General features: G+C 45.2%; 1 protein-coding gene across 4 annotated transcripts in view; it reads left to right on the top strand.

Moving 5' to 3' along the window:
• RAPGEF2 (Rap guanine nucleotide exchange factor 2) overlaps positions 1 to 21,425 on the top strand; it is a 239,202-nt gene that overhangs the window by 64,514 nt on the left and 153,263 nt on the right. For all 4 annotated transcript variants that reach the window (XM_066573574.1, XM_066573576.1, XM_066573573.1 and 1 more), the window contains exon 2: positions 14,484 to 14,554. In XM_066573574.1, coding sequence (XP_066429671.1) covers positions 14,484 to 14,554 — 71 coding nt within the window. The remainder of the gene's footprint in view (positions 1 to 14,483; positions 14,555 to 21,425) is intronic.

Raw genomic sequence — 21,425 nt, 5'->3', positions numbered from 1 at the left:
TTGACCGCCGAACAAGCATTTGGCGGAGAGCTCTCGTTCGTGTGTGTGTGTGTTTGGACTTCCCTTTTCTTTAGTCACTTGTATGTGCTGCTTAGAACAATAATACTAGTATGTCCATATCTACGGAAATGTGCTTTGTGAGATATGGAAGACTTGATTTACTGATAGGATTTCCCTTGAAATGACTGATTAGTCTTCTGTCTGTCATTATCTGTCCTTTTTTAACTGAAATGATTTAACTGTCCTCTGTAGTCTGAAGCGTCCCTAACAAACCCAGGGAGCGATAGTGTCAGTAATGAAGCAGGTGCCATTACTTTTTACTGAGGCGTTCATTAGTTCTAGATTTCAGGATGGTGCTTCATCTTGTAGCCTCTGTGGATGGCCACCAAATCCTTCCCCACCCATGCAGGTAATAGCTGGCAGGGCTGGAAAGGCAGCTTGTATTGGCTTACAGTGAGGCCTCATGCCCACAGGTACAGAATCTGGAGAGGGCGTTCCGCTCTGGAATCGGCAGCAATAACCCTCCATAACACGCTATGGAAAAATGATTCTTCATGCACATGAGCGGAAACCAATTATGGTTTCCGTTCGCGGATGAAAAATCGCAGCATGCCGCATTTTACTGCGGTTCCCGAACGGACAGCTTTCAAATCGATGGAAGCCAAACGATGCACGGCCCGTTCACAACTGACCTTGTGGGCAGGTTGTGGATTCTGCAGGAAAAGCAGGAGTTTGAACAAAAAATCTGTACTGTGCATGGGTAGCAGGCATGCCGGACGGCACTTCTGCACGCAGACGCAGTACGGAACTGTCAAGACACAGATGGGTTCGCAGGGTCGCCATGCTGAATCCGTGCATGCCCGTGGACGTGAGACCTGAATTGAAGTAATCTTTCAGCCTCTGCTAATTACGGAGTCATTGATGGCGCATAATTATAGCCCATAATTTGTTGGGTGACGTTTCAGATAACCTGAGGATGTGATGTTGAACTGAAGCAATTCCACCCAAACGGGACAGTAGCATGATAGGGCGGTCAGCACCACCTTGTCTGCATCCCTGTAAGCCATAAACCCCTGCTTTAGGCTGCCTGACCACAGGAGGGTTTTTTTTTCACCGTGTTTTCCCAGGGGGAACGCAGTGCATGCTTTCCATAGATTCCTATGGGAAGCGCAGCCCCGCTGTCCATCAGCGGAGAACCATAGCAATTCTCCACTCACGGGATTTAAGTTGCAGCATGCTGCGTTTTGCCGTGATTCTCCGCAGTGAGCTCTCCCCTGCTTCCGCGGCGGCGATCTGCCGCGGGATATCGCTACGCCTGTGAACTTTCCACATGTACTGTAGCTAACCTTCCCTTCCCACATAGGGTTATAGAACCACTCTGGCGACATTGTTTTCTCATTCATTATGTAACTAGCCCCCCAGTAAAATGTCTGTAGGCTATTATTACAATGTTTAGTTATTCCTATGCATCTGAAGCTCCTGGAGGTCTTCTCAGGTGGTCATGTGATCTCATTCTGATCACCTGAGATTTACTTGGCCTTGTGTCTGAAATTAATCAATGTTTCAGTCAGCAAAACCTTTGTGTGATTGATCCTACCAAACAAGCTTTTTAGAAAGCAGCACAAACTCCTATCATAGTTACTACTGCTGATTAGACGCTCCTGTCACACAGTTATAATGAAGGAGATGAGTGCAACCTCCTAATTGTATACTTACAATCTGTAGCTTATTTAGGTGAATTTCGAATACAGGTGTGTTCACACATTGCAGATCCGCAGCGGATTTCACCCTTTCAAATCCATTACAAAATCTGAAGCCGATCAGCTATGTGAGAATACACCATAAAGAAGGTTATGGTAGTGTCCTCCCAGAAGGCAGAGATGGCACAGTCTCTAGCTGTTCAGTTGATGATGTGCTGATGCATCATGGGAGTGTTAGTAGAGCAGAGAGAAATCTCAGCATCAGAATGGTGCCTGATATGTATCATTCAAGAGGGAGCACTGCATGGAAGTGACTGCAATGTTCATAGAAGTCCACAGTGTGATAAGCATTTAGGTTAGGGGGGCATGTAAAGAATGTATATATTTTTTTTCTGGAGGTGCCCTTTGAAAGAATCATCATAGTCGATGTTCACCTTTTAGCAAAAATCTTCAAAAAATGACACATCCGCTTCCATCCCCACCGCTCCGCCCCATGTACAACCCCTGTATAGGATTCATTGTATCTAGGAACAATTGCATCAGAAAAGTTGGGTAAAAAAAGTTCTCTTGGTATAAAGTCAGCTGATTAGTTGCGCCACCACCAACTCATGGATACTGGTGTACCTTGACGCCACCGGAAGTAGTGGGTGTACACTAGGGTTAGGCTGCTTGACAGCCAGGTGACGCCCCCACTTCCTGATTGGCTGTTAGCATCATGGCTGGGTAGATAGGCAGCGGGGGACTGAGAGGGGCAGAGCAACAGGGGAGATGCCACAACATTGCCCAAATAGCTGAGGTTCCTGCGGCGGGGACATTGAGCACTGGAGGAGCAGCAGGGGAAATGCCACAGCAGTGGCCACTGTTACAGGTGCCGCCCCACAACACAGGACTGGGGTCGGCATCAGGAGCACGGCCGGGTGCACTTTACACTTACCGCACCCTGTCCCCGCTGGCGCCGTGAGTGTTGGGAGGCCGCTGACCTGCCGACCCTCGCAGCTGCCGACCCTGCCCTTGTCAGCTGCTCTCAGTAATCCCCTGGCGGCATACTGCCTCCCTTCTGCGCTCCCGCCTGCCTCTGTGCAGCCCCACTGCTCACTAGGTACTCCTATATCTTGTGAGCCAATGCAAAGCTAGGGGTGTGACAGGGGTGTTCGCTCCTGGTGACAACTGTCACACCCCTAGCTTCCGGTGCCGTCAAGATACACCAGTACCCAACTCCTGAATCCCCCAATGATGCCAATCTGCCACAGATCTCCGGATAACACATTACACCAGAGCTGAAACTGGAGCTTGACTTGAAGTAGGTTTTAATGGCCCCGTGTCACACTTGGTGAAGGATTTGGCAGGGTACAGCCTACAGACAACAGCTGGTGCCAAGAAGAGTCGGAGACTTGCTTTCACCCTCCGGGGTCTTTGTGGACATTTATGAAGGTTCTATAATTAATATGGCTCTTTATTTCATTGCAGCTCCAATTATATTTCTTCTTGTCAAATTCCCTCTGTCCTCACATGTTCCCAAAACAGTTATTTTGTCTTCCTCTTGAGAAACTGCTACAAAATACTAATTTGTAGCTGTTCGGTGAAACTTCTGGCAGGCTGCCATCTTGTTTGCAGCACATAGAGAGACTAGTGAATGTAGTAATTAGGTGATGTTTACCATGCTGCCGCATATGTTCAGAGTATTACAGCGGCTAATGAGCCCTCCGCACCCGGGTCGGCCATAGTGTGAAGCTGGTCCCATTGTAACCTCTCATTGAGGATGGGGGGAATTCACATTATTCTCCAAGAGGCCACAGCCGCTTCATCTAAGCCCGTCCTAATTCTCCAGCGGTGGGATGACACAAGTGTCCCGTCCCTAGATGTGCTGTGCAGACGGCCTCGTTTTCTTAAACGGGTTTTTGTCCCCCTCCCCCCAGCTCTTCCCAATTTTCCGATTGATATATTGTAAGGGGGTGTTGATGGTTTTTGCTGTGTATAATAGGCTTTCATATGTGTCAAGGACTGTCTGGTAAAGGTAGAAGTGAGCATATTCTATAATATGTAGTATATAATATACCTCTCATTAAGAATGTCGGGTGCACTATGAAGAATTATGTGAACAATCTGACCGTTATGCAGCCCGACAACCCACTAACTACACCGACAGACCACTGGGGAGATTGAACAATTGTGCTACAAGGAAAAAGTGAAGATCTTTCTAAAGAGTATGTTCACACATTGCAGAATTAGGGCAGATTTTCCTTAGTGGGAAAAACTGCACCAAAGTTCTCTGCAAGATCTGCCCCAGGTTTTACCCTACGCACTTTAGTGCGGCTCTACACTAAAATCTGCTAGGCATAAACCTACCCTAAGGTGGTCACAACTACTTTTCAGCATAGCTTTGTAAAATAAAATCAGCATCCCGATTGGTTGTGAGGGATAACACAATGGTTTTTTTTTTCTCTTCTTTTTCTTTTCACCTCTTTTGATAAATATCTTTTTATCCCTAAACCTTCTTACAGGGACGATTACTGCATGAGGATATGTTAATATGTAGCAGAAATGATGCACATTTACCACAACAGGAATTGCACACCAAAAGCTGGATCACAGTTGCGTCACCTCCACACCATTGGTGCAAATTTTGACACTGATCCGCAGCAGATTTCAACCCTTCAATCGAAATCACACACGGCTGAAGAATCTGCACTATTAACGTGGTTTTTGACTGTTTTGATGCAGATTTCACCGAAAATCCATACCCCTTAAGAAAAATCAGTCGCCATACAGTCCCGCATTTTTCAGGGGCAACATAGTTTGGGGACAGCCATCAAAGTTCATAGCAGACTTTATAGTTACTAGTCCACTAGAATTACAAGGGGAGCTATTGCCCCCCACCCCCCAACTGTGATTGATTGACATACTGTGGACCTACATATACACAGCTCATGCCGGTCTGTCTATTGAGGGGTCTGCGGACCACTCCCTCCTAATTACAGTGCACCCCTAGTACAAAGAGTGGCTTAGTATGATGATAGATCCACTATAAATTGGTTATCCTAAAGCGGCATATTCACATTCCCTGTTGGGGCTCACAGACCTCCTAGAGCGGAGTTACCTCCTGGGGTTTCCCAGAATTCAGTGAGCAGCTCCTGTCCTAGCGGGTGTTTGCATTACAGATGATCGCCCCGAGCCCTGCTTTCTCAGAATGGCTGTTCCTGTGATTGTTGCTGTCTATAGAGTGGGAGGGATCTGAATCGTGTCTAGCAGAAGACCCCGGGCTATTTGTAGGCTGGGAATGCTTTTATATCCGACTGGTGACATTGGGCTACATTTAAAGGGGTTTTCAAAGTTAATTTTTTAATGTAGTTTTGTCCTCTTCCCATCTTGAGTCAAAAACAATATAAAACCAATATACTTGCCACGGTGTCTGACAGGTGATGTCACGAGCTCTTCTGGCAGGTGACCTCACATAACGCTGTCACTATGACGTCTACCCTGGCTGTTTTACGGGACATTACTGATGTCACTATCTGGCCTCCTGTTTGCTGCAGTGGTCACATGGGTAAACACTGGAGGGAACAGTAGCCGGACAGTCAGTATAGGTGGCTTGTTTTTTCTGATGCATTTCCCCACTACCACCAGTGCTCTGTTACTTAGAAAACGCCTTTTAACCCTTTCCAATCCACTGTCTGACCTCTGAAGACATTACGATTTAAGGCTGTACAGCTACGGTGTTAGAAGACGTCCGTCGGGGTTCTCTTATTGTATATTGCCAGCCACTCTGCTGTCGGAGCCTATCCAACGTGTCACCTCATGCAGTACTGGCTTTAGCCAGCAGATAGCGCTGTTGTATAATGGCAGAAAAAGAGTAAGCCCCCTAGGAAAACCAGGAAACAAATTGGATTGGAAAGGGTTAAATGCTAAACGAGGCAAAAAAACCTCTTTAAGGCCGGCTTCACATGAGCGTGACGGGCTCCGCAGCGGAATATTCCGCAGTGAAGCCCGTCACGGCGCCCCCCAGAGACCCCATACTTACCAGCGGAAGATAGCGTGAAGACGCTTCCCCGCCCACCGCCGTCGCGTCATGTGACACGCCCACCGCGCCGGGCGTGTCATATGACGCGGCGGCGGTAGGCGGGAAAGCGTTTTCACGCTATCTTCCGCTGTGTTACAGCGGGAGATAGCGTGAACGGACGGCTTCCATTGACTGCAATGGAAGCCGTCAGCGCATACACCCGCGGCAAATAGAACATGCTGCGGGTGAGGACGGGAGATTTCACGGTGCGGAATTTCACGGTGGAATTCCGCATCGTGAGCATTGAGCTATTAGGTTCAATAGAACCTAATAGCTGCGGGCAACGCGGCGGATTTTTGCCGCAAATTTACGCGGCGTAAATCCGTTCGTGTGAAGGAGGCCTAAGCCTCTTAAAGTTATGACCCTGTGTTAACAGCCAGCGCAAATGGTTTGACTCTGCTACTAAGTTTTAGTAATTCTATGGCTTTCCTGGTAGCATTAGACAAAATAGTATCCATAGGGGCAGAAGAGCCACATGTACGGGGGGACACCCAAGGACCACAAACTTCCCATCACAGCTTTGACCCTTTCTAACTAGATGCACTCGCATGTCCCGCACAGTAAGCCAGCGCCCCCTCTGGGTAATCTTGCAGAACTCCATGACTCCAGTAGCACTTTCTGCAGATTGGAGTGCAGGGATGACTCTCGAGATTTCACTCAGGATCTGGAGATGCCATTGTAGACTGGCCCAGTTATCTCCTAGTGATGTTACAGAATACTGGGAATGTCGGATTAGTTGGGAATCTGGGATTAAGAATTCTTCTTTCAGCAATTTTCATAATTGATCAGGAGAAAATATATTATAGATGTGACTTGGATGACCTTTATCTGTTCTGCTCACTACACTATCTATAAATATTGTCTTGGTGGCCTTGGCTTCATGTGTTATCGGCCATCTTGCCATAGCTTGGTGACCTGTATACCAACTACTGAAGGTATTGGGTTCCAGGGAAGCTAGTGTTCTATTGTATGCACAGCATAGCATTACTACTAGTGGATGTGTATGGAGAAGGAGCTGTTCTATATGAATTTACAATGAGAACGGGCAAACATTTAATTTACTTACTATATAGGCTACAGAGATCATCATAAGTGATTTGAGGGTTTCTCCCCGGCGTTAACCTTTGTTGACCATTTCCTTTATTCTGTTCTATTTGAGGAGCAGAGAAATGAAACTAAACGCAGAACTAAATGTGATAATATATAATGTGTGTGTTATATAATATGTATTGCATTAGTACTTTACATAATGTAGCTGAGCTGCTTACAGACAACCTTTTGTGTGCCTTGTGTTTAAGCGCGTCCGTGAGGCTCCATAGAAAACACTCAACACATTTCTTATTTAAAAAGACACAGCCTGCCATCTTGTGGTGATCTAGCAAACTACACCAGTTCTGAAGCATAAAAGAGATTGGGTAATAGTTCCCCCCCCCCCCCCTTTCTGTAAAATATATATTTATATACAATTCAGTGTAAAAGATTGAGGCAGGGGTGTGGGGGAAAAATGCCTCCAAGTAAGGATGCTTTCAAACTGGGGTGTAGCTAAAGGCTCATGGGCCTCGGGTGCTAAAGTTTATCTTGGGGCCAACCAACTTCTCTTAATCCCTTAACACAGAGGCATAACGTGAAGCTTCTGGGCCCCAACGCAAAACCTGTAACATGTGCCCTCCAAGTATAATGCTTCTTCATAGTACTGGGCTCCCTATATGAAGGAGAGGCCTTATGAGCCCCCTAAGGCTCCTGGGCCCGGGTGCAACCGCATCCCCTATAATTACACCTGTGCATTTAAAAATAGGAGTGTTAATTATTTCTGTCAATTAACAAAGGGCGACGTGAATGAACGGAAGACAAATCTAAATCAAATCAATATTTGGTTTGACCACTCTTTGCCTTCAAAGTAGCATCAATTCTTCTAGGTACACTTGCACACAGTTTTTGAAGGAAATTGGCAGAGATGTTGTTCCAAACAGCTTTGAGAATTAACCACATATCTTCGGGGCTGTAGGCTTACTATCTCCATGTAATCCCAGACCGATCACTGCCAGGACCCCATGTTATCCTCTATGATGACGTTAGGAGCTAACCACACTGTCTTGTGCACCAACCATTTAGTGTACGGACTTTTGTAGTGGTCTGGCCTGACCGTGGGTGTCCAGTCCTGAATTCGGAGCATCATACAGGCTTCAGAATTCCGTACGGATGGTGCACAATATAGTGTGGTCAGCTCCTTAATGACATTGGCTGTATATCTGCGGTCATTGTCCTGCTGCCGCATACATTTAGTCAGACGTCTTCTATTTATGAAGGCTGTCTTACTTTGCAGCTTTTTTGACACACCTGCCTAAAACTTTTGCACAGTTCTGTATTTCTGCTTTTAATGCTTGAAGCATTCTGAAGGGGAGTAAATGTAACCACCTAACCAATGGTCATGTGGTTACAAACAAGGCGCACGTTTTTGCCTCTCTGGTTTTATATTGGAACACAAATATGAAAGTTCCTTTTTCATTTTACATATTTTGTTTTCCTAATTACTCATTGCAGTTTCTAGCTTACCCCATAGTTCTTCTTTATCTGTAACGCAACATTCTTGTAACCGTCCCATAATAACTGGAAATGGTGAACTAGAACGATTTAGGATTGTATGAATATTATCTTATTAAAGGATTTTTAACGGATAATTGTTATCCCATTGTTTTATTAAACAAAGTTACAATTCCTGTACTTATCATGGGTTGAAACCTAACAGCTTGTGGCCCTATGACAACACTTCTTGTTCTTCTATTCTGGCAGCTTTCTGATATCATGTTAGCACTTTGTCAATCATTCAGGGTACCTCCGTCAGTATCTCACCTGTGTTGAAAGTACAGAAGCTAGTGGATGTGGATAAAGCCGCCTTAGAATGAAGCGGACATGGGGATCACCTGCACGCAGACCCTCCAATGTATTACTTTTGTGGGTATCCTTTAGGACGCCCATTTGCCAGAATAGGGGGTCTGAGGCAATCGTTTTACTTTATTAGCATGATAGTACTTATCTTGTATGTGTTTGTGATTGGTTTTAGTTAAGAGAATTAGACCGAGCTCACACGGGCGTATGATTACTGCGTATTACGCGTGCGCCGTATGCCTGAGTGATGTGCAGTAATTCACAGGCAATAACTTACATTATCTTACGTAGTCTTGGTCACATTAGCCTGTTAGAATTACATAATACTTGAGCGCAAAAAACGCAATATGTTCTATTTTGCCACATATACGAGGGGCTGCTGATAAGTCTTTGGCTTTACCCAGAAAGAAACGAGATAGGAAGATGAAACTTTACATTTATTCCACATACTCTCCACTGATGTCAGCACACTACTTACATCGGTATTCCAAGCTCTATAAGCCTTGCAAAAAGAAGGATTTCGGTTGTGCCTCAAACCAGTCATCCATAGCAGCCATGGCATCAGAAATGGTGTGAAATTTGGTACCCTTGAGGTGTTTCTTCAGGTTTGGAAACAGATGATAGTGGGAGGGAGCTAGATCTGGTGAATAAGGTGGGTGGTCAACCAGCTGGAAGCCTAGCTCCACTAGTTTTGCCGTGGTCGCTTGTGCAGTGTGAGCGGAGGCGTTGTCTTGCAGGAACAAGATTCCTTTGGACAGCTTGCCGCGCCTTTTGGCCTTCAGAGCTGCCTTCAATTGGTCCAAAAGTTCAATGTAATACCTTGCATTGATGGTGGAACCATTTTGAAGGTAGTCCACTATTAGCATGCCCTCCTTATCCCAGAACACAGACGCCATCACCTTAGTGGCTGATTTTTACAACCTGACCTTCTTTGGGTGAGGAGAACCACTGTGCCTCCTGTCTTTTGACTGCTTCTTGGTTTCAGGGTCATATGAATAAATCCAGGTCTCATCCATAGTGACCAGTCAATCCAGGAAGTTCTTATCAGTCTGGAAACGCTGACAAATGGGCCGGGAAGTTTTCACTCGCATGCTTTTCTGATCTGTTGTCAAACATTTGGGGACCCACTTTGCAGATAGCTTCTTCATGCTCAGATGTTCATGGATAATGACACAAACGCGTTCACCAGAAATCCCCATGATGTCTGCTATTGGCCGATTCTCCAGTATGAGGTTATGCACAGCATCGACGATCTCCGAAACAACAACCTCTCTCGGTCGTCCAGGACGTTCCTCATCATTGGTGCTGAAATTGACCGATTCTCCAGTATAAGGTTGTGCACAGCACAGATCTCTGAAACAACAACCTCTCTCGGTCGTCCAGGACGTTCCTCATCATTGGTGCTAAAGTGGCCCGTTTTAAATTTGGCAACCCAGTTCTTAACTGTAGAATATGAAGGGCATTGATCCCCCAATGTCTGCGACATATCACCATGAATATCATTCGAGGACTTTCCTTGCAGAAACAAGGATTTTATCACTCCTCTGCTCTCATTTGCTGTGAATATCGCCTTAGACGCCCCCATTTTGTTTTCCCGCGTGCCGAGATCACTGTTGCCATAAGCTACAAACACAAATTTTGTAAACATATATTAGACACATAAGGCTTTCATGTGATTTAACATTCGTTACCATAGAAACAAAAAAAGAACACAAAGCCAAAGACTTATCAGCAGCCCCTCGTATATGCACCATAGAGCCCATTGTTCTCTAAGGGTACATATATTTGCACGCTGATATACAACTGCATTGCGTATGGACAGGTAGCATTTTACACTTCTGGCCGTGGGAGCCCCTTCTTATTGTGATCCGATATCACGTTTTATGTATAGTTTCCCCAGTTTAATTACATGGTTGACATTTATTTATATTTTTAACTAATTTTCGAGGATTCAGCACTGTCATGGGTGATGAAGGGGCTAAAAATGGCCCACATCTATTAACTAGGCAGCTTATACAATTCAGCTCCTGTTTCCTTGTCATGGTAGCAGCTTTGCAGAATAGTTTTACACGGATTGTGGAAAAGTGCCGCATGTTTTGCAAAAAAAACCAAACAAAAACAGCGACGAGGAGTTAGTTTCAGCGCAATAATTTTTTTTTTCTTTCCTGTGCCACTTTCCTCACGTTTTCTGCATTTTCTGGAATGTCTGCATGATGCCGGTCATACAGTAGTCCCGGCGTACATGCTACATACAGTGTGTGATGCTGGACATACAGTAGTCCCGGCGTACATGCTGCATACAGTCTGTGTGATGCCGGTCATACAGTAGTCCCGGCGTACATGCTGCATACAGTCTGTGTGATGCCGGTCATACAGTAGTCCCGGCGTACATGCTGCATACAGTCTGTGTGATGCCGGTCATACAGTAGTCCCGGCGTACATGCTACATACAGTCTGTGTGATGCCGGTCATACAGTAGTCCCGGCGTACATGCTACATACAGTGTGTGATGCCGGTCATACAGTAGTCCCGGCGTACATGCTACATACAGTGTGTGATGCCGGTCATACAGTAGTCCCGGCCTACATGCTACATACAGTGTGTGATGCCGGTCATACAGTAGTCCCGGCCTACATGCTACATACAGTGTGTGATGCCGGTCATACAGTAGTCCCGGCGTACATGCTACATACAGTGTGTGATGCTGGACATACACTAGTCCCGGCCTACATGCTACATACAGTCTGTGTGATGCCGGACATACAGTAGTTCTGGCCTACATGCTGCATACAGTCTGTGTGATCTGGTCATACAATAGTCCCGGCCTACATGCCACATATAGTCTGTGTGATCTGGTATGTTATGTATCAGCGGAGACCCATCATGATGCGTTTCCATGACAGTCGCACACAGTACAGCTAGTTGGAACATGAGATATGTGTCAGCCAGCTAGCTTTCATGTTCTCCCCGCTGACAGACTGACGGCGGCCATTTTCCCACAAGTACATATGGGAGACGAGGCTAGGTCGTCAGCTGAGATTCTGGTTCCTTGATTATATCCCATCTCTTTCTTTGTAGAGTTGTGTGCCGCCTGTCCGCTGGCTGCAAGGCTCAGTGATGGAACAGCGATCTGACTGCCCGCTCTCTGCCCGCATCATCCTGCCAGGGTTGCCCCTGGAAGCCTAGAAGTGATGTAGAGGACTTCACTGAATTAGCACAAGACCGTCCTCCCTCCCGTTTTGTAATGGCAGGAATTGCCATCTCTCCAACCCTGCATGTCCATGTATGATCATATGTCTACATATTGGGTTCTGCAGACTCCCCTTCTAGAAGTGACTCTTGTGCTTTGTACATGGGAAGAGCGGCTTGTTTTCCCCATAACTGTCTTCCTGGTGAGGACTTGGGGTTGTGGTACACTTGGCATGCCTGTAATATTCTGGGGGGTACACAACAGTCCTGGTGGACTGAGGTGCTCTGCCGCTGATTATATGGAAGAAGTCCGGTTTCTTGTCGTAGTCTTTCCAGGACGTATCTATTACATCTACTAGCCAGTGCCTGGGATTGATGGTTAATGGAAATAGAAGATGCTAATATATCCATTATTCACGCACCGCCAGGACCTGTACATATACGATCTTAGTTATGTCTGGGAAACTGGTTCCCAACTATAAGGTTGGCATTTCTCTGGGATCATTGTTATCCATCACCGTATAAAGAGTCAGTTTTCTTGTTCGAGAGCCTATTAGAAGCATTGTCGCAGATCTGGTGACCTCATTGGAGTTAACACCCAACTTTGCCGGAAATAAAAAAAAAAGCAATTAGAAAACATCTGGCTAGAAAATAAGGAGGGGTTTGCTTTATGGCAATTATGGTTATCTATAGAGTAGGCCATCCATATCAGATTGGTGGGGGGTCCTGAGTCCTGACACCTTTGTCAATCAGCTGACGTTTAAGGTGAGATACATGCCCCCTTCAATATTTACAGTGTACTTTTGGTAGTGACTATGCCTGGTATTGCGGTTTCATGTAATGGGGACTGAGCTGCAGTGAAATGATTGTGGGGGTACTGGTAATCGGATTCCATTAATCTGCTATTGATGGTCTATCTTAAGGATAGGTCCTCAATATCAGAGTCTCAGAAAGCCCCTTTAAGAGATTAGAAGAGATGGACCATTGAAGAACCCATATGTTCAGGTGGCGATTTTATTTTTCTGGGAATGGTCCTGAAACCATTCAGTGGATCTACCACCTTTTATACAAGCATAGGCCTGCTGAACGCTTACATTAGTAGCCATTGTTTGTGCTATAGTCCCACTTTAAAAAAAAAAATAAAAAAAAAAGTTTCCTCCTTTTTAGAGATTTTTTTTTTTTTCTTTTTAAATTTGGTTAAAATCCTGTCCTCACACAGGTGCCTGATGCTGGTATTAATTACAGAGGTTGTCTGTTACTGGGGTGTACTAGGATGCAGATCTGTAGTGTCAGGACACTACACTACACACAGCTCCAAGCCTCTATTACAGTGCACTAACCTTCACCCTTGTACCTGATCCCGTCTCTAAATGACTTCAGTCTGTCGGTGTAGTGCTCTGACTTAGTACATGTCTCGGATGATGTTTTGGCCTAGGAGGCATTATACTGGATTTGGCCCAATTCATTTCCAGCTCAAGAATTGTCCAGTTGAGTAAATAACCTCCAAACCCTAGAGGAACCTGGATTATGGTTCTTCTGTCTTCATGCCAGTGTCCTATTTGCAAACGCCATCGATTTGTATCTCTACAGACTTCTGAACTGCGAATACCTGTGGGAAAGACATGAGGCTTCCTATAAAAGCAATGTAGTGCCCCGTCCCGTGCATTATGGGGTGTTCACAACCACTTTATATAGTCATCAGCTCATTGGGATAGGACGAGAATAGACCTGGTTCACCGCCATGTAATTGTGATCCTGAAGCAAGGACTCTGTGTGCCCCTCCAAATGACTATCTGCCGCCCCAGGGGGAGTTTTGCCCTTGTAACCTGCAGTTTAGTAATGACTCCGACCTTGCTCACCCCTACTCGGAGCTCGACTGCTGTGCTGGAGTGTAAAGATCACTTTTTCCATCTGTCTGCCCCCCTAGAGAATGACACTTATTTTAGTTGCCGCCAGAATAGAATGCAATCTATCAGCCGCGCCGACAATACATCTCTGCATGTGCGGATTTTCTTTCTTTTATGTTTTAAGCCCTTTTTCCTCTTCTTCCTCTGGGCCCAGCGCCTAATGATTAGTGGATAACAATATTCCTATCCATCTGGAATGCCAGTCTGCATAATATCGAGCTTGATATTTATTCTGCGGGGTATTTCATCAAGGTCTTAAGAGCTGCAGTAAACCCTTAGCGATGACTTCTGCATACGCTTGTCAATTGCTCAAACACAAGGTGTTGGCAGAAGCCTCGTTCTCTTCCTTAGTCATGACCTGTCAGCCGGGCCCTGCTCTTTATCAAGTGGAATAGGAAGCCAATGCAAATAATGACAAGAGCTAATGGTTGTAAATATGCCCTGGTGGATCAGTGGGGCATCAGTAGATATGTATACTAATGCAATGTTTTAGGAAAGAAAATGTAACTTTTGTTATAAAATGTTGAGTGACTTTGCAGATTTCTTGCTTTCCTGGTTCAGTCAGATTGGCAATGATTTATTCTATTCTTCTGCATTAATTTACATAGCTGCTTTCCCATTTTCACTGGTTGCCCTTGGAAATAGACAGCGGTTATTGTCAACGAGATCAGACCATGCTCTGTGCTATGCCAAGTATAAGATGTAGGTCTGTTCTAAAAATGTTGTTTCTCCTTCCTTCTGTAGGACCTGGAGATTGTGTATTCATACCTCCATGGGATGGAAGCCCTGTCCAACCTTCGGGAGCATCAGCTGAGGTAAGGCACTCTTAGAATGTAATGAAATAGTACAGGGTATTGCAGGTTATTGCCACCTAGTTCCTGGTTTTAGGTTTTTGTCTTTTATTTCTCGACAATGTACCCATTCTAGAATGGATTCTAACTGTATCCTTTGGGCTATCCAGATGGTGCAGTGTACTTCCAGACACGTGGCCAAGGGCATAGTTAAGGGGGCGCGGGCCCGGGTGCAAATGTTCAGCTCTGTTCCCACCACCTGTACCTGTACCCATACCTAAACCGTGCTGCATACAGATGCAAAACAAATTCACATATGTGATCTAGCCCCTTTGGCATAAGCTTTCCAAACATGACACATTTCTTGGACTGTATATAGTGATCTGGAGCATGCTGGTATAACCTGGGGATCTTCTGTATATAATATACGTACAGCTGATAGAAGTTATAAATCTCCCTGTATATAGTGATATGGAGCATGCTGGTATAACCTGGGTATCTCCTGTATATAATATACACTACCGTTCAAAAGTTTGGGGTCACCCAAACAATTTTGTGTTTTCCATGAAAAGTCACACTTATTCACCACCATGCGTTGTGAAATGAATAGAAAATAGAGTCAAGACATTGACAAGGTTAGAAATAATGATTTGTATTTGAAATAACATTGTTTTTACATCAAACTTTGCTTTCGTCAAAGAATCCTCCTTTTGCAGCAATTACAGCATTGCACACCTTTGACATTCTAGCTGTTAATTTGTTGAGGTAAGCTTGTAAAATTGCACCCCACGCTTCTAGAAGCATCTCCCACAAGTTGGATTGGTTGGATGGGCACTTCTGGCGTACCATACGGTCAAGCTGCTCCCACAACAGCTCAATGGGGTTCAGATCTGGTGACTGCGCTGGCCACTCCATTACCGATAGAATACCAGCTGCCTGCTTCTGCTGTAAATAGTTCTTGCACAATTTGGAGGTGTGTTTAGGGTCATTGTCCTGTTGTAGGATGAAATTGGTCCCAATCAAGCGCTGTCCACTGGGTATGGCATGGCGTTGCAAAATGGAGTGATAGCCTTCCTTATTCAGAATCCCTTTTACCCTGTACAAATCTCCCACCTTACCAGCACCAAAGCAACCCCAGACCATCACATTACCTCCACCATGCTTAACAGATGGCGTCAGGCATTCTTCCAGCATCTTTTCATTTGTTCTGCGTCTCACAAACGTTCTTCTTTGTGATCCAAACACCTCAAACTTGGATTCATCCGTCCACAACACTTTTTTCCAGTCTTCCTCTGTCCAATGTCTGTGTTCTTTTGCCCATCTTAATCTTTTTCTTTTATTGGCCAGTCTCAGATATGGCTTTTTCTTTGCCACTCTGCCCTGAAGCCCAAAATCCCGCAGCCGCCTCTTCACTGTAGATGTTGACACTGGTGTTTTGCGGGTACTATTTAATGAAGATGCCAGTTGGGTACCTGTGAGGCGTCTGTTTCTCAAACTAGAGACTCTAATGTGCTTATCTTCTTGCTTAGTTGTGCAACGCGGCCTCCCACTTCTTTTTCTACTCTGGTTAGAGCCTGTTTGTGCTGTCCTCTGAAGGGAGTAGTACACACCGTTGTAGGAAATCTTCAATTTCTTAGCAATTTCTCGCATGGAATAGCCTTCATTTCTAAGAACAAGAATAGACTGTCGAGTTTCAGATGAAAGTTCTCTTTTTCTGGCCATTTTGAGCATTTAATTGACCCCACAAATGTGATGCTCCAGAAACTCAATCTGCTCACAGGAAGGTCAGTTTTGTAGCTTCTGTAACGAGCTAGACTGTTTTCAGATGTGTGAACATGATTGCACAAGGGTTTTCTAATCATCAATTAGCCTTCTGAGCCAATGAGCAAACACATTGTACCATTAGAACACTGGAGTGATAGTTGCTGGAAATGGGCCTCTATTCACCTTTGTAGATATTGCACAAAAAACCAGGCATTTGCAGCTAGAATAGTCATTTACCACATTAGCAATGTATAGAGTGCATTTGTTTAAAGTTAGGACTAGTTTAAAGTTATCTTCATTGAAAAGTACAGTGCTTTTCCTTCAAAAATAAGGACATTTCAATGTGACCCCAAACTTTTGAACGGTAGTGTACGTACAGCTGATAGAAGTTATAAATCTCCCTGTACATAGTGATATGGAACATGCTGGTATAACCTGGGTATCTCCTATATATGATTATATATGTACAGCTGGTGTAAGTTATACAGTAAAAGTTATACCAGCTATACATGTATAAGCATGTACAATACATACCTACTTATACTGCATAGTCTGATCCCCTCCTCCACTAATGGGCACTGTGACCGGACCAATCACACGGCTGGCAGTGCACTGATAGGCTGCAGTTGTGACGAATCACACCTGCAGTCTCTGTGGTAGGGGAGGGCCATATGCCAGGGGAATCTGTGTAGCGTGGAACTGGCTGCCCTAGGCAACGGCCCCTCCCTCCCTGAGCGTCACCCAGAGCTGGCCTGCGGCGGTGATGCAGTATAGGGCGGTACGCCAGTGTGCGTGGCAAAATCCGCACACGTTTTAATGAGCTTCTGAGATGCAGTAAATCCTGCAAAGTTGCAGTAAAGTGGTGCCTCAGTTTTGCTGCATGGTTCTTGGCTGCGTGTCACAAAGCGCAACTCAGTCCCACTGCGTGAAAAGACTTCTACACAGCATGGCTGCCCTATCCACAATGACTATCAATGACTCGCAGATGGAGCACTTGGATATTTCTACCATCTAGTGACAAAATATCCAACTGTGTGACGACATCATTGTAGCCAGTGACATCACATTCACATGATTTAACCAGAGGCTCTTCAGTGACTCCCCCGAGTTATTGAACAGAAAGGCACATTGGATGCCAATAGATGGAAGAAATGAGACCTGCACTGGGTTCACACCACGGCACAGTTTGTTTGGGTGTATCTCTAATGTCTCCATTGACTATCAGTAGCCACATGTGTGCCAGGGGTGTCTTTACCGTACTTTTGGCTGGTGTGTGTTGGTGTACCATTGGCTCAACTGTAGTAAAAAAAAAACTAAATGCAGAAAACACACAATCCTCTACGTTTTCCATATAGCAATATGAAAATATAAAATACTACATAATATAGTTTTGGAGTAAATTACTGACATTTCCAACTGATAAGCATATATATCAGTTAGCGCACACAGGTACAGCACTGCGATTAGCTTGATTAAAAAGTCCATCTTGTTCCAAAGCTATAAAACATATGCATGGGATAAAGAGTGTCGCAGGTCAAGTAAGTTACGCGTTTCAGAAATAAATCCATCACAGCTTAAAATCATATACAACTGCATAATTTAAATATCCCCCTTTCCAAGATTACGTGATAAAAACAGCCAATCACAGATAATCACATAGTGATCTAGTATAATTGTGGCAATTTAACCTGTGGCAATTTAACCTATTAACTGACAGGAGTACAGTGAATACTAGTAATACAGCAAATCCTGAAATATATGAAGCCCATGCGGGATACTTGTATGCAGTAGAAAGATCCACTTTGCTTCTCTATTGAGTAGTGGCCGCCCCTTTATTGTCTATTAACCCTATTGATCCTCTGGAAGGCAGAAATGGATACATTAACAGTTAAATGTGAATTCTGACAGGGGCATTTAAATGCCCCGATCGATGTTCGGGGGTCCCACACTGTCCCCCATGATGTGATCGCAGATTGTCATGCAGCCAGGGGCCTTCTAAAAGGTCCCCGGATTGTCATTACAGATTGCCTATTAATCCATGCCTGTGGTGGGGCTTTATTGCCAGTCTGATTGCAGTATGACGCATCCTTAAAGGGGTTGTCCCGCGCCGAAACGGGGGTTTTTTTTTTCCAACCCCCCCCCCCCCCCCCCCCCCCCCCCCCCCCCCCCCGTTCGGCGCGAGACAACCCCGATGCAGGGACCTAAAGAAAGCTTACCGGAGCGCTTACCTTAATCCCCGCGCTCCGGTGACTTCTATACTTACCGGTGAAGATGGCCGCCGGGATCCTCTTCCTCCGTGGATCGCAGCTCTTCTGTGCGGTCCATTGCCGATTCCAGCCTCCTGATTGGCTGGAATCGGCACGTGACGGGGCGGAGCTACACGGAGCTACACGGAGCCCCATAGAGAACAGGAGAAGACCCGGACTGCGCAAGCGCGGCTAATTTGGCCATCGGAGGGCGAAAATTAGTCGGCACCATGGAGACGAGGACGCTAGCAACGGAGCAGGTAAGTATAAAACTTTTTATAACTTCTGTATGGCTCATAATTAATGCGCAATGTATATTACAAAGTGCATTATTATGGCCATACAGAAGTGTATAGACCCACTTGCTGCCGCGGGACAACCCCTTTAAGGGGTTAAATGGAACGAAAAGTGAATGAGCTAGTAGTTATTTTTAATCCTGCTGAAACTGAATGAAGAACGAAAAGTGTGCCATTCTCGTTCGGCGGTCAGTCATTGGCCCGCATTCAGACTAGACGATTATCGTTCACTGGCGCTTGTTTTAACTTTTTTTTTTTTTAACGATAATCATTATGTCTAAATGCACCTTTATTCAGTTTGTTATATGTAGGTGCATTAAAGCCCAATTAAGGCCTTATGTGCGCTGCTGCATTACAACTATATAGGACTTCCAAGTTGTGCGGAGGCACCAGATAATGCCCATAGGATTCTGTGGGTCCTGTTCGTGGCTCCGCTTTCATACACAGGCATCGTGCACATGGCAGAGCCCATTTTAGCTAAAGGAGAATGTTAGTTAAAAATAATTATGTTGCAATTTTATTTACTAGGTTTGTTTCAGAGTCTGGTTACCCTTTTTACTGTTCTGTGTTTTTTGTTGCCTTTCTTGTGTTAGCAGCAGATACTACGCTGAGGTTTGACATCACTTTTGTGTTGAGTTTTATCTACAATTAAAGTGAGAAGCCGAGAAAAGATTGGGTTTTGCTGGGACACCAAATTATATATAATCAGTGAGGGTAATTAAAGGCAGTGTGTGGGTTGTATGACTAATTTGTCAGGTTCCATTTTACTTTGTTACCTGGCATAATGTTCATCTCTGACACGGCCTCTGGTAATTTGTTTCTGCTTTCTTTACCAACATGCTGCAATCATTCCACCATCAAGTCATTTGTACAGGCTGGTACATAATACTTCATATTATGCTGGGCGCTGCAATGAATAGCGCTTTCCACAGCTCAGTGCTAATATAATGGGACTTGGTTATTTGTAAAATGCAACCACCAGCTTACATTTATAATAGGAAATTGAATATAATGTGCTGGGAGTCATTCCTTGTAATACTGTGTTTGGGGAAAATAGAAAATCAGTTAGACTGTCTTCACACCAGGCAACTATGCGAGCATATTCGGCATATGTGCCCGGAAAGGTGCCAGTACCGAATGTAGGCATAGGCCTGCCCTTACCCGTCAGAGGCCAAGGGAATGTCCTTTATGCCTTTTTTTTTTTTTTATACTTCATAGGAAAGTGTAAAAGTCCCTCATACTGCACTTTTCTATACAGTATTCCACTGCAAAAAAAACATACTGTGTGGTAAACTTTTTTTTTTAAATTTAGGCTTTTGTCCATAGGCTCAATGTTTGCCATTATATGGCTGTACAGTGGCATATGTTGAGCAATAACATATGCTTTTATGTTATTGTGAACAAAGCCCAAGTTTAACTTTTTACCATTTGCCCCATGATTTTTCATGGATCTACTATTTTTCCAATATCTTAATTCCTCATATGGAGTTCTCATGACCCGGGTATAATAGTCGTCTCTGCTGCTTTTTCAGACTACACAATAACCAAGCCCTGATATAATGCTAGTAATCGAAAAATATCATACCTGATGTCCCTCGACAAATTCCGGAAGGGCCTTCTTCCCAAATCATTATCCCCTACGTGTAAGATATCCAGCACCCTGTCCAGACTAACCATACTTTCCACAACCTATAATACCTTACAGCAGGACATCCCCCTCTCACCAATCCACCCAATCCCCGCATCACTCCTTGCGAACCTTACCTGTCTATCTTTTGGCTGAGCCCCCATCCTTTCTGCCCCCCAGTAAACGTAAGAGTGCCCAAAACAGTCGATAACCTGTAACAGCAAAACAAAAACCACAAAATTAATTACCCCAACTCCCGTAACCTATCTCCCTTCCTAAAGTAACTGAGGTCGTACATAAGATTTGTAACGCCCAGACTCCCTAGCTGCAAACTATCCAAACCTATACTCTCCAGCGCCCTCCGAAGAACCATCGTAAATTGGAACTTTGATAAAAACTTCCCATCCTCATGCCTCAAAAAAGGACCTATGTTCTCCCTTGAAACACTCGGTATTCGTGTATCTTGACGCCACCAGGAAGTCCTGGTGGAGCCATGATTGACAGTGGAGTGATGCCCCCTGAATGTGATTGGCTGCACATATGCTTGCCCTGTAGGTCCTGGCAGCCTGCTAAGCAAACTGTCATTGGGAGCAGCATTCAGCGGCCCCCACTGCAGGCACGCAGCCCGAGCTTTAAGCCTTCTCCCGATGGCTGGCTTACAGCAGAATGCCCCTCCACCCGATTAAATGTTAACATTTGGGCCGGCAGCAAAGGGAAGCATGCTCCCCTCCCTACCATGTCATGTGTAGCTCGCCGGCCTCAGCAGGAAGGCTACAGCGGCAGGGGTCAGTTGGCTGGCAGCAGAGGAATTGCGGGCCCCCTTCCAACACATGTAATGTGCTGTTTGGCGCCCTCAGTGGGAGGCAACAGCGGCGGCCAGACAAACAGTCTTACCCGCCGCCAGAACACTGCTGCAGCAGTCCTGGGATGCCACACAGCCGCCGGCACATAGGCAGGAAGTG

The sequence above is a fragment of the Eleutherodactylus coqui genome, chromosome 7, assembly GCF_035609145.1.
Source record: "Eleutherodactylus coqui strain aEleCoq1 chromosome 7, aEleCoq1.hap1, whole genome shotgun sequence".
Taxonomy (NCBI): domain Eukaryota; kingdom Metazoa; phylum Chordata; class Amphibia; order Anura; family Eleutherodactylidae; genus Eleutherodactylus; species Eleutherodactylus coqui.
This window is presented reverse-complemented; position numbering and strand designations above follow the sequence as displayed.